General features: G+C 40.6%; 1 protein-coding gene across 1 annotated transcript in view; it reads right to left on the reverse strand.

Moving 5' to 3' along the window:
- Nucleotides 1-517: 517 nt before the first annotated feature.
- LOC126094777 (myrosinase 1-like) overlaps nt 518-18,357 on the reverse strand; it is a 74,562-nt gene continuing 56,722 nt past the window's right edge. Inside the window, exons 9-11 of the mRNA XM_049909333.1 lie at nt 17,798-17,932; nt 4,388-4,494; nt 518-781 (exon numbers count right to left, since the gene is read on the reverse strand). Coding sequence (XP_049765290.1) covers nt 655-781; nt 4,388-4,494; nt 17,798-17,932 — 369 coding nt within the window. The 3' untranslated portion in view covers nt 518-654. The remainder of the gene's footprint in view (nt 782-4,387; nt 4,495-17,797; nt 17,933-18,357) is intronic.

An 18,357-nucleotide genomic window follows, 5' to 3' on the forward strand; every position in this document is an offset into this window, starting at 1 on the left:
GCATACATACATTTCGTCTCAAAAAATTGTGTTTATCTTGTATCAAAGAAGCTCACAAACCTATGTACAATGTTGCATATATTCACTGAAGATACGCTGCAGCTTTGTTGTTTAGTTTCGTGCATAGGGAACTAATAGGTCTACAGTGTCTTTGTGCGCCTTGTTCCGTATGCCGTAATGTATGCATCGTCGTCTTCTTTAATGGAAACGTCCTCTATACTTACAGGATAAATATTGCTTCTCATATGCATCTGTCACTCCATGTGTAGTTTATCGATCAGTTTTTTCTTCCTGTCAAAGCCAAATAGGGGAAATAGTCTGCTACTGTCTCCAGATTTAATAACAGATAATTATAATTTATTTCTGTGTATTTATCAAATCAGGGAACACTTGAAACAGTAAACATTAAAGACTAGTAAGCGAGCTTTCACACCATCCATAGCTGCACGTCTTTGTACGATGCATTCCTTGACGATTCAATAGAAATATGCTATATGCTATGAGAAGGCAGATGAATTAAGACAAATAAAACATTTAATTGATTTTTTTATTTAGGATGGACTGCCCACTGTTCTCTCAGGATCAAGTACAGCTTTTATACGTTCTTCGTTATTGACGCCTTGCGATGTCTTTCGAAGGATACAGAACATTTTGTCACTGGAAGTACTCCATGGGTAACTCCTTGTTAGCGTAGATCTGAGCTAAAGTTTGCACTGAATCCTTCGCTGTCCTGGGACGCTCGGTATCATTGAAGTCGACCTGATACAGGCCGAATTTAATGCTGAAAAAGAAAACATGATTTATTTCCGCTGGAATTAATTACATGATAGTTTATTGTTGCTCCATACTTATTCTGAATGGCAATAAACTTTGGAACAAAGAGTTAATAAGCTACCACTCCTCAAATGTACCTCATGGAAGTCGTTAACTTATATTATTTCGAGCAAATGAATATTTGTATTTCACCTCTGAAAACTGGCAGATGAATTTTACAACGAAGAAATTGTCACTAAAAGTTAACGTCACTGTTAAGGAAATGGAAAACTGCATTTTGTTCAGGTAATAATATTTACCACACATTATTCAGGTTAAAAGGAAAACGTAGACACAGGAGAAGTCAATAAATACCTCGGAAGTAATAGTCTGACACGAAAATGATGCTAGGATTACTGAATCTATCATCTGAATCGTCTATATGACCAGCAAGAGTTCTAGATTAGTAAACAGTTACCCAACAGCTAACATTTACCACTAAACTGATATTTCTTCCTTTTACGTCATAGGAATTACTTGCCTAATCATACTTCTGTTCAACAGAAATGCAATGAAAATTTTTTTATACTGTGAAACAGTCCAAAATAACCTGTGTGCCAAAATTTTTTGATCGCTGAATCGCATTTCAAAGAATCATTCCAGTAGTGGCGTGCTGATTTAAAATAAAGGCGGATATGTATAATTTAGTACAATGTGTGAGCCTGTAATTTCGTAGGAATACGCATACGTACATGTTTGGGGTTAATCTTTACGTTTGTAATTATTTGCAAGTAAAACTATTCAGTAACTTAAATCAACAGGAACATTGCAAAGAAAATTTCATCAATATAATTCCGTTGTTCACCTTAGTACGAAAATTACATAACTGTACACTAATAAGTTTTCATACTTTCAACTAGCTACTAATTAGCTGCATTGCACAACTACTGCATGTTGATTTCTCTGAAACTTGACTATTATGAAGTACAGTAACAACTAAACTGATTGCCTAATCGCATTCGAACTACAGTGTGTGTGTGTGTGTGTGTGTGTGTGTGTGTGTGTGTGTGCGCGCGCGCTATTTTTCTTCAGTTTGCTCGTCTTGTTCCATTTACGTTGTTGTAGCCTCAGTATTCAGATTCTTTTGTTTGTCATTACGTTCTTTTGTTTGTCATTACGTTCTTTTGATTTGTAGCTTCAGCGCCGGGGATTCAGCTTCTGTTTCGTAGTGAATCTGAAGTGATGAGCGGTGTTATTAGCAATTCCACTTGATTTTGTATAACAAGTTCGGCTGTTGCAATTGAATAATTTTGGCTGAATTTTTCTGATGATTAGGTTGGTGACATTCTTGGCCTACTTACAGGCTATGCTGTAGGATGCTTAAGTCTTAAAATATCTGCATAGTGACAGTACAAGTGGACTTTGGCCCTCCATTGCTTGTATACTGTTTGGGGCGCAGCAATGAAAACTATCACAACGATTTTGCTAATATTTTTATTAAAACACATACACAGACACACACACACACACACACACACACACACACACACACACACCACACACACACACACACACACACACACACACAGCGGCGGACATGAAAGCTGGAAACACACTTGCAAAAACAGAATTATAACTTTAGAGTGAAACGGTCTTACACACGAAACTAAACATGTGTGATGTGTGGTGAGTAAAGCCGTTTGACGCTTCTGATATAGGAATGAGTCAGTTGATGATAAACTATCACATTCTCGTTTATAATTTTAGATTTCTTTCTTCTTGTCTTTCCCTCCTGACATGCCTCGTTCAGTTTTGCACATTAATTCCAGTGGAAAATGAAGTAGCTTGTTTGTAGTAAGGAAGATTATTTAATAACAGAATCAAATTTTCAAACACTCGTTGCAATGAGGCATGCTTAGTACTGTACTGAGTAAGTAGATGGCATGTAACTTTATTATTCTGCTTTGGTGCACGTTTATACCTCGGCAATGTTGCCGCATCAGTGTCCAGCTGGACATGTAGTCCTGAGATACTTTATGTTTTAATAATCGTCATGGTCTACATACAACTGTCTGTTGGATTAATGACCCTTGTAGTGTCAATGACTTTTCAGTGATGTAAGAGGCGAGCTGGCAGTGGGGCAGAGGAATTCTCAATTGGAAAACCTCTCTAAGACCTTGGTCACAATAGGGTGGTGGGATATCTTTTACGTCAGTGTTAGTAAATTATTTTCCAGATAAAACAAAAATGCATGTCTAGTGCTTACGAAGCTGTATTTCCTCATGACTATACGGAGTAAAGTCGGTAACATGTCCTAAGTGTGCAGTGTATCTGACTATAACCAGCCCTGAGAGACAGGATGGGTGTTTTATTCTAACGCGTGTCTCGTACATTTACACGAGAGAATGATTTTGGTGCCTTGTACAACCTCATAACATAAATATTAGACGAAACTGAAAGCGTCCCTGCTGCAATCAACTAGTCTTCAGTAGGTAGTACACAAGGTTAAAAAGGAAAGCCAGCAGAAATTAACACTGACATTGGTCACAGAGCATTGCTGTTATCTGCTGGCGTAGGGTTTCTGTAGAAGCCAAGTAACTCAGAACCAACCATTATATAAAATTAAGTTAAACTGAATTACGAAACAATGAGAATGATATGTTGAGGCATCCGCTGAGTGTCGAAATTTATAATGACTTTGTTTTGTGGAGCCGTGTTGCCCTTTCATCATGTGTTAGGTTTTGTAAAGAGTTACGATTTTTACATTTCTCTTGGTCACCCAGTTCTTATCAGCCTCTTGGATAATGTATTCCTGCAGATACGTCTGTGGTCTTCTCCTAAAATGATTTACCCACAAGATACTGACTGACAAACTCCGGAGGACAGTATGTTCAACACACAAATTAAAACAAAAGACACTGAAAGGAGTAGGCCAGTGTAGCTTTTTGGGGAGAAAATGAGCGAAGATGGCCAAGATATAGAGGATTAAAAATGTAAGCTGCCAATAGCATGAGAAGCATTACTGACAAATATAACGTTTCGACAGCTAATATAAATTTAAATGTTAGGAATTATTTTCTAAAAGTATTTGTGTGGAGTGTAATTTCTGCAGAAGTGATACATGTGTCATAAACACACTTTTTAGCAATGTGATGCTACAGAATACCGGGGAAGATTTGTTGAATGAATTAGATAGTTAATGAAGAGGCAGTAAGAAAAGAAACTTAAGTAAACTAAGAAATCTGTTGATAGGACACATCAAGGAAAATTAAATTTTGTAATATAGCGAAGCATAAGGATTGAAACTTGGGCAACAAGGCTTGACTTAAATAGTCAGGCTCAAGCGGACGATGGTTGCAGTAGTTATATAGAGGTGAAGAGGTTTGCTCAAGATTACGTGGAGAGGTGCATCAAACTAGTCTTCAAATTGAAGACCACAACAATTACAACAAGTATTGTCCGTATTTCTGTATTTGTTTTCTGGTATCTTCTTGTGTCTTCTGCATTTCTTTCTATTCTTTTGAAGGAACCTATACTAGGCACCATCACGAGACAATGGCTGGCTTCAAACAAAGCACAGTTTACAGCAACAGGCCGTAGAAATAAAACGTGTAACAATAGAACTATTACTTACGCGTAGCCATCGTTCCACTCAAGGTTGTCAAGCAGACTCCAGGCTGTGTAACCAATTACGTTGTTGCCATCAACATTGATCGCTTTCAGCATTTCTGCTAGGTAGCTCTGAAACAACAGGAACAATTATTACTGGAGAGTTTTACAGTTACTTATATTCACAAAATTATTGTTTCAGCCAGAAAGCTTAATGGTAAAACTGCTACTATTGGATCGTTACATTGATGTCAGTATTTGAAGTAGCTTGTCATATAGTATCCAACAGTGAACTTCTTCCATCAATGAAACTTAGATATTTACGACAGGGTGTAACGCTCTGGACTTTCTAATTCAGTTAGTTTCATGTTACACGGCTAATTTTGCATGATATATTGTAATGGTGTGGGATGAATCATTTCCATTTACATAGAGATATATAGGTGTGAGCTAGTAATTCCCACCCGCCACGTTTTACACGTTCAATAATTCTGCTACGGAGCAGAAAGAGCAGAAGAAGTAGCGTAACTGGAGTCACGTTCGTAAGAATTAAGTTTTCAGGTGATTTTCCTTCGTCGATCCACACCCTCTTCATTCTCAGAAGGGGTGATAATCCCTCTCAAAGCACCGAGCTATTGACAGGACGTTTCAGATAACACGCGCGACCTTCAGTCTGCTCTGCACCGATAACACCATCGATACTGCCGTGGGAACAAGACAAACAAACCAGGCGGCATATTGTTCTTAATCCTACATGAAAAGCGGGGTAAGAGAATCTGAATTCTTTTTATTTGTATTTAAGTGAAGATCTTATGATGTAAAAGATATTAAACTTCCTTTCCTTAAGTTTTGTCACTGGTAGACAAATCTATTTGGAACTTACAAGTAATTATTAGCGGCGGCTAACCTGCTATTGTGAGATGATTTCTTTACTTTTATACGTTGAACAAAAGGCTTACAAATAATTATTGATAATGAATGTACATGGAGAAACCTGAAATAGGTTGATCATCCAAACAGAAAATATGTGCATGGCCTTCTCGAAACCTGAACGAGACAGAGAGATACACTGCGAAAAAAGATATAACAGAAAATCATGACTGGCTGAGATACTATAAACATCTTGGGTGGAGTGGTAATCTGGTGATAGAAGAAGACAGATGTTGGAAATAAAAAGCATAGATCCCATCAAGGGTATCAAGAAAGCAACAAGGCCCCACTTCAGAAGGAGTTTCTATGGAACTACTAAAATATGAGAGAATGCTACTGAAATACCAATATTAGCATTCAATAAAAATGTACTGGCTTGGAAAAAGAAATATGGAATTGTGGAGACTACCAAATATAGCATCAGCGTTCAAGAAAAGAGATAGATCCAGCACAAAAATATACAGAGCAATGAGTATGTTGAACACATGATACAAAATATATGGTATGATACTTAACGCTCGTTTGCAAACCACACCAGGCACCAAATTATCTGAAGATCAAAATGGGTTTAAAAAAGGAAGATTTTGTTAGGAAATATGGACACAAAAATTAGAATATTGGTGAAGCGGAGAGCATATAACCTTCCGACATCTATCGGATTAGTCGATTTTGAAAAGGCGTTCGACAAGGTAGATAGGAAGATACTATGGGAAATGTTACAAATACATGGATACTCAAAACATATTATATAATCATGAAACAGACCGTATTTGACCACAAAGATAGTTTTGCCAAGGTAAAGAACATCAGGTATTAATTATAAGTCAAGAAGTAAGACAAGGATGTAACCTTTCTTTTCTACTGTTTAATATATATTTAGACGACCCCATTCGTAAGTGACAACAAAGTATATTTGTAGCACATGGTACTAACCAAGGACAAAGCGATTTTATTAATACGCTGCTGACTGCTGACAATCTGTTGCTTATAGATAAAACAGAAGATGGATTGCAAACAGCATTACATAAGTCGCAGCTGTGCGCAACTCATTATATTACATTTCCTAAGTTCATGGCTTTCAGAGACAGAAACCCACTAAGAGAAAAAATAAAGATAAATATCAAACTAACAAAACAAGTTTCTAACTTTAGCTACTTGGGTACAATATATCGTTTGACGACTACAGAGACACTGATATAACATGCGGAACGGTAAAACGACCATTAAAAAACGAAACCCGCAGGGACACCCAGCTCGAATTCTACTATATCCCAGAAAGGTTGGCTAAAGCAAGAAATAAGTTCAGCAGAAATTTTCTCTAACGATCTAACACTGTTCAGAAAGGGTAGGCTGAAGACAATCGGTGGTGGAGTATTTATTGCTGTCAGAAGTAGTTTGACGTGTACTGAAATTGAAGTAGATAGTTCTTGCTAAATAGTATGCGTAAAAGTTATACTTGACAATCGAACTAAACTATTAATGGAGTCGTTTTGCCGATCCCCCGACTCAGAAGATATAGTTGCTCAACAGTTGAAAGAAAACTTGCGTCTTATTACAAATAGGTACCCCATTCATACAACTATAGTCGGTGGTGACTATAACCTACACTCGATATGCGGGAAAAATTATACGTTTAAAGCCGGCAGTGGGCACAAAACGTCATCCGAAATTGTACTGAATGCTTTCTCAGAGAATTATTTTGATCAATTAGCTCATGGGCCCACTCGAAACGTAAATGGTTGCGAAAGCATACTTGACCTCTTAGCAACAAATAATCCTGGAGAAATAGTGAGTATCGTGACGAATACAGGGATTAACGACCACAAGGCAGAAGCTGTTAGGCTGAATATCGCAAGTCCAACAACCATAAAAAAGAAGCGCTAAATATAAATATTTTAAAAAGCTGATAAAAATGCTCTTAACGCCTTTTTAAGATCAGCCAGCATTCCTTCAGATCTGATCATGTAAGCGTAGAAAAGCTGTGGAATGATTTCAAACAGATAGTATCCACAGCAATTGAGAGGCACATACCGCATGAATTAATAAGTGATGACCTGATCACCCATGGTACACAAAACGAGTCAGATCGCTGTTGCAGAAGCAGCGAGAAAAGCATGCCAAATTTAAAAGAATGCAAAATCCCCAATTGTGGCAAAGTGTTGCAGAAGTTCGAAATATAGCGGGTACTTCAATGCGAGATACTTTCAATAATTTCCACTACGAAACTCTGTCGCTAAACCTGACAGAAAATCCAAAGAGATACTGGTCATACAAAAAGCACACCAGTGGCAAGACGCAATCAATACCGTCATTGCGTGATAACAACGGTGAAGTCACTGATGACAGTACCACTAAAGCAGAGTTATTAAACACGGTTTTCCGAAACTCCTTCACCAAAGAAAACGAAATAAATATTCCTGCATACCAGTCAAGAACAACTGACAAGATGAGAAACACAGAAATAGATATCCTCGCTGTCGCAAAGCAGCTCGAATCACTTAATAAAAGCAAGGCTTCTGGTCCAGATTGTATACACACAATAGCTCCATATTTAGCAATTATATACAACCGCTCGCTCATAGAAAGGTCGTACCTAAAGACTGGAAAATTGCTCAAGTCACACCAACATCCAAAAAGGGAAGTAGAAGTAATCCGTTGAATTACAGGCCCATATCACTAACGTCGATTTGCAATAGGGGTTTTGAACATATACTGTATTCGAACATTATTAAGTGCCTCGAAGGAAACGATTTAATGACATGCAGTCAGCACGGATTCAGAAAATATCGTTCTTACGAAACACAACTGACTTTTTATACTCAAGAAGTAATGTGTGCTATCGACAGGGGATGTCAAATTGATTCCATATTTTTAGATTTCCAGAAGGCTTTCGACACCGTTCCTCCCAAGCGTCTTCTAACCAAACTGCATGCCTATGGAATATCGCCTCAGTTGTGCGACTGGATTCGTGATATCCTATCAGAAAGGTTACACTTCGTAGTAATAGACGGAAAGTCATCCAGTAAAACAGAAATAATATCCGGCGTTCATCAAGGAAGTGTTATGGGCGCTCTATTGTTCCTGATCTATGTTAACGACGTAGGAGGCAATCTCAGTAGCCGTCTTGGATTGTTTGCAGATGATGCTATCATCTACCGTCTTGTAAAGTCATCCGTTGACCCAAACGAATTGCAAAATGATTTGGAGAAGATATCTGTATGGTACGAAAAGTGGCAATTGACACTGAATAAAGAAAAGTGTGAAGTTATTCACATGAGTACTAAAAGAAATCCGCTAAATTTCTATTGCACGATAAGTCACACAAATCTGAAGGCTGCAAATTCAACTAAATACTTTGGGATTGCGTAAATTGCAACGATTACATAGGTAATGTTGTGAGTAGAGCAAAATAAACACTGCGATTCATTGGCAGTACACTGAGAAGGTGCAACTGGTCTACTAAACAGATTGCTTACACCATGCTTCTCCGCCCTGTTCTGGAGTATTGCTGTGAGGTGTGGGATCCGCAACAGGTAGGACTGACGGATGACATCGAAAAAGTACAAAGAAGGGCTGCTCGTTTTGTATTATCACGAAGTAGGTGGGACAATGCCACAGACACGATACGTGGAGTGGCAATCATTAAAACAAAGGCGTTTTTCGTTGCGACGGGATCATCTCATGAAATTTCAATCACCAATTTTCTCCTCCGATTGCGAAAACATTCCGTTTGAACCCACCTACATAGGGAGAAATGATCATCACGATAAAATAATAGAACTTAAGGCTCACACAGAAAAATGGAAGTGTTCGTTTTCCCCGCGCGCCGTTCGAGAGTGGAACGGTAGAGAGACAGCTTGAAGGTGGTTCATTGAATCCTGTGCCAGGCACTTTATTGTAAATAGCAGAGTAATCACGTAGATGTAGATGCTGCGTTATGAAAGTGAGTCAGGGATAATGAGCGAGGAAGACAGAATCCACATAAAAACCGCGGAAATGAAATTTCTAAATTCTGTAAAAGACTGTTCCAAACGAGATAGATTTACAAATCGAGAGATTAGAAAACAGATGCAAATGCATAAACTAAATAATAAAATATAGCTACACAAAAAATAAAAAGATTGTTTAGAACGACTGAGTGAAAGAAGACTACAAAAACAGCAAGTAGATACAACCCAGTCAGAAGTACTGTGGAAAGACCAAAGGAAAGATGGTAATAAATGCTATGAAGAGGGACCATGTCACAAAGGCCTAATCCTTGGGAAGAAGATGAGGAGAAGAAGAAGCAAATTACATGACTTGAAACGGCTTCGCCGTAGTATAAATTTATCATTAAAGCTTAAGCCGTTTGTGCAGTTGCTAAGTATAATTATTAGTCTAATCAGTCGACATTCTTGACCTGTAAATATCTGTTAATAACCGCTGTACATATTTGTAAATGGGACTTCTTAAGCCTTTTGTGCGGATACTAAATAAAGTTACTTGCTTGTTTTATTGATGTTCGTAACCTGTAGCTATCTGTAAACGAGCAACGCCTTACGACAATGAATAATTTAGTAGTAGTTACTACTACGTAGATTTCTGAATTATTTTGATTTTGTTTTGCCCCGTCAACACAAGGCGATTTAGTTTTTTTTTATTATCTTGCTCCCATGCATTTCAAAGTCCCACTTCTGGGCTTAACTGCACTCTCCACAGATTGCAAGCCAGACGGCCCATTTTGGACAGAGGACGAATCGCTACTCCTCAGACGGTAACAGGCGCCAACACTCAACACGTCCAGTTTCTGCTGCGAGCAAGAGCGTATGCCGAGGCACCCTACTGCGACCGTACGTGTCACTCACTGCCGTTTACAATGTTCGTTCCGAAACTGGTTGAGACCCGAATTTAGTGGCAGCAACCATTCCTGTCGGATTTGAAATTATTTCTTATAGACGAGGCGTGACACTCGTATTCTCTATTGGTGTATGACCGTTTTTCCCTCCATCCACTGTAGATACACTGGACATTGACGTTGGTGCACCAAAAAACAAACTAGAAAACGTCCCTCACGGTGTGGTCTGGGCGTGTCCACAACATCTGCAGGGTGGTTATAATTAAATTTCCTCTACTTAAGCCAGTGTAGACAGAAAACTGTTTACCGCATCCAACTTCACAGGAATGATGTTCAGACTGTGCGGTGCAGTATTTGCGTTGTTACTTGTTAGTAACCCCCCGTCCCCCATGAATCACGGACCGTTGGTGGGGAGACTTACGAGCCTCAGCCATACTGATAGCCGTACCGTAGTTGCAACCACAACGGAGGGGTATCTGTTGAGAGGCCAGACAAACTTGTGGTTCCTGAAGAGGGGCAGCAACCTTTTCAGAAGTTGCAGGGGCAACAGTCTGGATGACTGACTGATCTGGCCTTGTAACATTAACCAAAACGACCTTGCTGTGCTGGTCTTGCGAACGGCTGAAAGCAAGGGGTTAACTACAGACGTAATTTTTCCCGAGGGCATGCAACTTCACTGTATGGTTATATGATGATGGCGTCCTCTTGGGTAAAATATTCCGGAGATAAAATAGTCCCCCATTCGGATCTCTGGGCGGGGATTACTCAAGAGGATGTCGTTATCAGGAGAAAGAAAACTGCCATTCTACGAATCGGAGCGTGGAATGTCAGATCACTTAATCGGGCAGGTAGGTTAGAAAATTTAGAAATGGAAATGGATAGGCTAAAGTTAGATATAGTTGGAATTAGTGAAGTTCAGTGGCAGGAGGAACAAGATTTCTGGTTAGGTGAATACAGGGTTATAAATACAAAATCATAAAGGGGTAATGCAGGAGTAGGTTTAATAACGAATAAAAAAATAGCAGCGCGGGTAAGCTACAACGAACAGCATAGTGAACGCATTATTGTAGCAAAGATAAACACGAGGCCCACGCCTACTACGGCAGCACAAGTTTCGATAGTAGGAAAAGGAAGAGAAGGGAAAGTAGTTGGTGAATATGAAATGGGTGTAAGGAATGAAAGAGGAAGCCGCCTGATAGAATTATGCACAGAGAATAGCTTAATCATAGCTAACACTTGGTTTAAGATTCATTAAAGGAGGTTGTATAAGTGGAAGAGGCCTAGAGTCACTGGAAAGTTTCAGATAGATTACATAACGGTAAGACAAAAATTTAGAAACCAGGCTTTAAACTGTAAGACATTTCCAGCGGCAGATGTGAACTCTGACCACAATCTGTTGGTTATGAACTGTAGATTAAAACTGAAGAAAGTGCAAAAAGCTGGGAATCTAAGGACATGGGGCCTGGGTAAATTGAAAGAAGCAGAGGTTGTAGAGAGTTTCAGAGGGAGCATTAGGGAACGATTGACAAGAACGGGGGAAAGAAATACAGTAGAAGAAGAATGGGCAACTTCGAAAAATGAAATAGTGAACACAGCAGAGGACTGAATAGGTAAAAAGACGAGGGCTATTAGCAATCCATTGGTAACAGAAGAGATATTGAATTTAATTGATGAAATGAGAAAATATAAAAATGCATAAATGAAGGAGGCAAAAAGAAATACAAAGTTCTCAAAAATGAGATAGACAGTAAGTGCAAAGTGGATAGCAGGGATAGCTAGAGAACAAATATAAGGATGTAGAAGCATATATCACGAGAGGTAAGATAGGAGGATAAGTCAATTATTATCCGCAATTTAGTTATATTTTTGTTTATTTTGGTAGTACTGTCGTTTAACGTTGATGACGCATGCTCTGTTTATTTGTTATATCTTTGCAGTTTTCAAGCTGCTAGATTAATTTCGTTATTACTGCCGTGCAATTAATCATGGCTGCTCCGTAGTCTATTTGCACCAAAGAAGTGCAACGATCAGTTATCCGTTTTTGTGGTCGGAAGGCGTATCGGGGACCGAAATTCATCGAAGACTTTCGGTACAGTACGGTAACAGTGTTTTACAACCACGTAGTGTCTACGAAAGGATGGAAAAATCCCGAAATGGTCGCACAAGTGTTACGCACGATGAAGGAGCCGGACGTCCGTTTATCGCCACAAATGAAGAAACCATTCAGCGTTCACGTGAAATGATTCTCTTAGACAGACGATTAACTATTGACGAAGTGGCACATCGTCTGCAAATTAGTCACGGTTCTGCCTACGAAATCATCCACAACAGACTTGGGTTTCATAAAGTTTGTGCAAGATGGGTCCCAAAACAACTTATATAGTTCCACAAACCAACGCGTTTGGACATCTGAAAAAAACATTTGGATCACTATGGAAACGAAGGGACAACTACTTAGACAGGATCATTCCTGCTGACGAAACATGGACCCATCATTACGAGCCGGAGAGTAAACGGCAGTGTATAGAATAGAAACATCCAAATTTTCCGTGCAAGCAAAAGTTCAAGACCTAACCATCCGCAGGAAAACTGATACTTACAGTGTTTTGGGACGCACAAGGTCCAGTACTGGAACATTACGGGAAAGGAGCACAACAATAAACAGTTCACGTTACAGTGAGATGCTTACTGCCTGGCTAAAGCCTGCAATTCGAAGCAAACCCCGTGGATTGCTGTCAAAACGTGTTGTGTTGTTGCACGACAATGTCCGTCCGCATACTGCTGCCCACATTGCTTAAACGCTCCAGAAACAGAAGAATAAGCGGTGCATTCCTATAGTCCCGATCTTGCCCCTTCTGGCTCTCACTTGTTTTGTCCACTCAAACAGCATTAAGGGACCGTAGATTTGCCTCGGATCAAGCAGTGGAATAAGCGGTGCATTCCTGGCTCGCAGCTCAACCGAGAACCTTCTTTTATGAGGGCATCAGGAAGCTTTTGCAACGATGGACCAAGTGCCTTGAAACGCAAGGAGGCTATGTCGATAAATGATGTTCTTCTGAGATTCCTGTTTGACTACAATAAAATTTTATAACTTCCTTGCGGATAGTAATTTACTTAACCCCGTAGATACTGCCTACAAGAAAATTAAAGAGATCTTTGGACGAAAGAGAACCACTTGTATGAATATCAAGATCTCAGATGGAAAACCAGTTCTAAGTAAAAACGGGAAAGCAGAAAGTTGGAAGGAGTATATGGAGGGTCTATACAAGGGCGATGTACTAGGCAATATTGTGAAAATGGAAGAGGAGGTAGATGAAGATGAAAAGGGAGGTATGATACTGCGCGAAGAATTTGACAGAGCACTGAAAGACCTAATTCGACCAAGGCCCCGAGAGTAGACAATATTCCATTACAACTACTGATAGCCTTGGGAGAGCCAGACCTGACAAAACTCTTCTATCTGGTGAGCAAGATGTATGAGACAGGCGAAATACCCTCAGACTTCAAGAAGAATATAATAATTCCAATCTCAAAGGAAGCAGGTGTTGAGAGGAGTGAAAATTATCGATCTATCAGTTTAATAAGTCATGGCTGCAAAATACTAACACGAATTCTTTACAGACGAATGGACAAACTGGTAGAAGCCGACCTCGGGGAAGATCAGTTTAGATTAGGTAGAAATGTTGGAGCACTTGAGGCAATAATGACCCTACGAATTATCTTAGAAGATAGATTAAGGAAAGGCAAACCTACGTTTCTAGCATTTTTAGACTTACAGAAAGCTTTTGACAGTCCAAATTCCGTAGGTGGCAGGGGTGAAATACAGGCAGCAAAAGGCTATTTACAATTTATACAGAAACCAGATGGCAGCTTTTAAGAGTCGACGGGGCATGAAAAGGAAGCAATGGTTGGGAAGGGAGGGATACAGGGTTGTAGCCTATCCCGATGTTATTCAATCTGTATGTTGAGAAAATGGTGACAAAAGACAAATTTGGAATAGGCATTAAAATCCATGGAGAAGAAATAAAAAATGAGGTTTGCCGATGACATTGTAGTTCTGTCAGAGACAATAAAGGAACTGGAAGAGCAGTTGAATGGAATGGACAGTATGAACATCAACAAAAGCAAACAAGGATAATGGAATGTAGTCCAATTAAATTGGGTGATGCTGAGGGAATTAGATTAGAAAATGAGACGCTTAAAGTAGTAAATGAGTTTCGCAATTTGGGAAGCATAATAACTGACGATGGTCGAAGTAGAGTGGATATAAAATCTACACAGGCACTGGAAAGGAAAGCGTTTCTGAAGAAGAGAAATTTGTTAACATCGAGTACAGATTTAAGTGTCAGGAAGACTTTTCTGAAAGTATTTGTATGGAGTGTAGCCACGTATGGATGTGGAACATGGACGATAAAAGTTTAGACCGGCAGAGAATAGAAGATTTCGGAATGTGGTGCTACAGAAGAAAGCTGAAGATTAGAGGGGTAGTTCACATAACTAACGAGGAGGTACTGAACAGAATTGGGGAGAAGAGAAATTTGTGGCACAACTTTACTAGAAGAACGGATCGGTTGGTAGGACACGTTCTGAGGCATCAAGGGATTACCAATGTAGTACTGGAGGGCACCGTGAAGGCAAAAATCGTAGAGGGAGACCAAGAGATGAATACACTAAGCAGATTCAGAAGGATGTAGGTTGCATTAGGTACTGGGAGATGAAGAAGCATGCACAGCATAGAGTAGCGTGGAGAGCTGCATCAAACCATAACAACAACAACTTGTTAGTTGTGTTAGTGTCATGACTAGGAGCCGCTCATGGTACGGCGATAGTGGGTTGAAACAGAAGCATCAGCCCGCACCGCAGTTGCTGGCAGTCGCAGGTGAGGAGGACTTCATTCGTAAAGCTGTTTTAAGAAACCAACAGCTATAACGCTATTGATCTTCGTTAGTGTAGGCGCATTAAAGGAGTAAGGAGAGGTCTTCTGTCCGCACCGGGGTTGTAAAACGTGATTCGGAAGCTCGAATTCACTGACGATATGAGAACTACACCAGGGTGAGGCTGACGGCCAATTGCGCCACAGGTTGTTGAAGAAGCTCCTACTGCCGTGTCTGAGAATGCTGGAAGCAATGTGCGATCTTCAAGCAGTGCACGAGCCGTGTCACGACAGCTGAACATTCCAGGGTCCACCGCCCGAGAAGTGCTGCAACCATTTGTGAAATTGTATACGTATAGACTTCTGGCCTGTCGTGGATGGAGACAGTGGTCACAATGAGCAACGTTTGATACCAGGAACGTAAACATTGTACGCAATTCATAGATGTTACCCTCTGATGTAGAAATTAAAATGTGTTTCTTTGCTTGGTTTATTCGTTACTTCCCTTTCGCAAGTTCTTACAAATGTTTACTGAACGTTTCATTATCGTAAGATCACTTGTTTTTAATGTGGGCCCTCGCGAGTAGGTAACGTTTAATTACAACAGCCCTGTATTTTCTGAGATTCTATAATGTCTACGTAGATCGATCTTAACGTCCTGTTAGCACACAGTCGAATGACACATACAAACCACGTCATGGTTCTGCTTTACTCAAGCGGTGAAGAGTCAAAAGGAGACATGGTACCATTTCTACACTACCTACAGTGCACTGAAGAGACCTGTTTGCTTTTTTAAGGTGATGGATTATTTTTGTACAGCGATCTTACTGATTTACACTACTGCCCATTAAAATTGCTACACCAAGAAGAAATGCAGATGATAAACGGGTATTCATTGGACAAATACATTATACTAGAATTGACATGTGTTACATTTTCGCGCCATTTGGGTGCATAGATCCTGAGAAATCAGTACCCAGAACAACTACCTCTGGCCATAATAACGGCCTCGATACGCCTGGGCATTAAGACAAACAGAGCTTGCATGGCGTGTACAGGTACAGCTGCCCATGCAGTTTCAATACGATACCACGGTTCATCAAGAGTAGTGACGCGTATTGTGATGAGCCAGTTGCTCGGCCACCATTGACCAGACGTTTTCAATTGGTGAGAGATCTGGAGAATGTGCTGGCCAGGGCAGCAGATGAACATTTTCTGTATCCAGGAAGGCCCGTACAGGACTTGCAACATGCGGGCGTGCATTATCCTGCTAAAATTTAGGGTTTCGCAGGGATCGAATGAAGGGTAGAGCCACGCGTCGTAACACGTCTGCTATGTAACGTCCACTGTTCAAAGTGCCGTCAATGCGAACAAGAGGTGACCGAGACGTGTAACCAATGGCACCCCATACCGTCACGCCGGGTGATACGCCAGTATGTTTATGACGAATACACGCTTCCAATGTGCGTTCACCGCGATGTCGCCAAACACGCTGTAAACAGAAACTGGATTCATCTGAAAAATGACGTTTTGCCATTCGTGCACCCAGGTTCGTCGTTGATTACACCATCGCAGGCACTCCAGTCTGTGATGCAGCGTCAACGGTAACCGCAGCCATGGTCTCCGAGCTGATAGTCCATGCTGCTGCAAACGTCGTCGAACTGTTCGTGCAGATGGTTGTTGTCTTGCAAACTTCCCCATCTGTTGACTCAGGGATCGAGACGTGGCTGCACTATCCGTTACAGCCATGCGGATAAGATGCCTGTCTTCTCGACTGCTGGTGATACGAGGCTATTGGGATCCAGCACGGCGTTCCGTATTACTCTCCTGAACCCACCGATTCCATATTCTGTTGACAGTCATTTGACCTCGACCAATGCGAGCAGCAATGTCGCGATACGATAAACCGCAATCGCGATAGGCTACAATCCGACCTTTATCAAAGTCGGAAACGTGATGGTATGCATTTCTCCTCCTTACACGAGGCATCACAACAACGTTTCACCAGGCGCACCCGGGCTCCCGGGTTCGATTCCCGGCGGGGTCAGCGATTTTCTCTGCCTCGTGATGACTGGGTGTCGTGTGATGTCCTTAGGTTGGTTAGGTTTAAGTAGTTCTACGTTCTAGGGGACTGATGACCATAGGTGTTAAGTCCCATAGTGCTCAGAGCCATTTCGTTTCACCAGGCAACGCCGGTCAACTGCTGTTTGTGTATGAGAAATCGGTTGGCAAGTTTCCTCATGTCCGCACGTCGTAGGTGTCGCCACCGGCGCCAACCTTGTGTGAATGCTCTGAAAAGTTAATCATTTGCATATCACAGCATCTTCTTCCTGTCGGTTAAATTTCGCGTCTGTAGCACGTCATCTTCGTGGTGTAGCTATTTTAAAGGCCAGTAGTGTAGTAGTACTGACAATATTTTTTTACTACAATTAAAATATCTGTGCACCTGCCAGACCTATTTGCCACGTTCACCACTATCAGCTCAGTTGTATATGTGTCAATGAATTAAACACACACACACACGTATGTGTGCACGCATGTACACCACCACACCATTTTTACATATTAGCACAGGTACTAGAAGAAATTTGGTTTTAACGATAGAAAAACTGGTACTACAACGCCTCCAAACTTAACGGCCGTGCATCAGGAAGGTATTCATCCACGATTGACATAATTCTTCAGCCTTTAAGCAGATCTGGCGACAGAGCAATAGTTTCATACGTCTTATCTTCATGTGAACGCCTGCAGAAGTGTCATCTGAGATTACGCAAGCGCAGTAACAGTTACATACTCACCGTGTAATAGTTGGTACGATTTTTGTCATCCAGCTCACCCCAGTCTGAGTAGCCGTTCTCCGTCACAAATATTGGGTATTCTGGGTATGAAACAGCAATCCAGTTCAGAAGTTTACGGAATCCCCAGGGGACTACCTGTTGAAGAAATAAAAGGATTAAAACAGCTTTCGCTCAAAAAATGAAGAAAGTCACACTTCTAGTAAGAAGTCAGTCTGGTTCGCTAGTTTCGAGACTATTGGAAGAGGAGTGATATAGAATATGTGTATGTAACCATACGTACAATAATGAGGCATATCTAGGAGGAATAAGTGTAACTCATGTAAACGTGGCGTACGTAACTAGGATTGGATGGTGATGATGATGTTTGGTTTGTAGGGCGCTCAAATGCGCTGTCACCAGCGCCCGTACAAAGTCCCAATTTTTACACAGTCCAATTTATACACTATCCAATACAGCCACTGTCACGAATGATGACGATGACGATGATGAAATGATGAGGACAACAGAAACACCCAGTCCCCGGGCTACAAACATACATACACGAAGAATAAAGGAGTAGA

The sequence above is a fragment of the Schistocerca cancellata genome, chromosome 8 (assembly GCF_023864275.1).
Source record: "Schistocerca cancellata isolate TAMUIC-IGC-003103 chromosome 8, iqSchCanc2.1, whole genome shotgun sequence".
NCBI classification, from domain to species: Eukaryota; Metazoa; Arthropoda; class Insecta; order Orthoptera; family Acrididae; genus Schistocerca; species Schistocerca cancellata.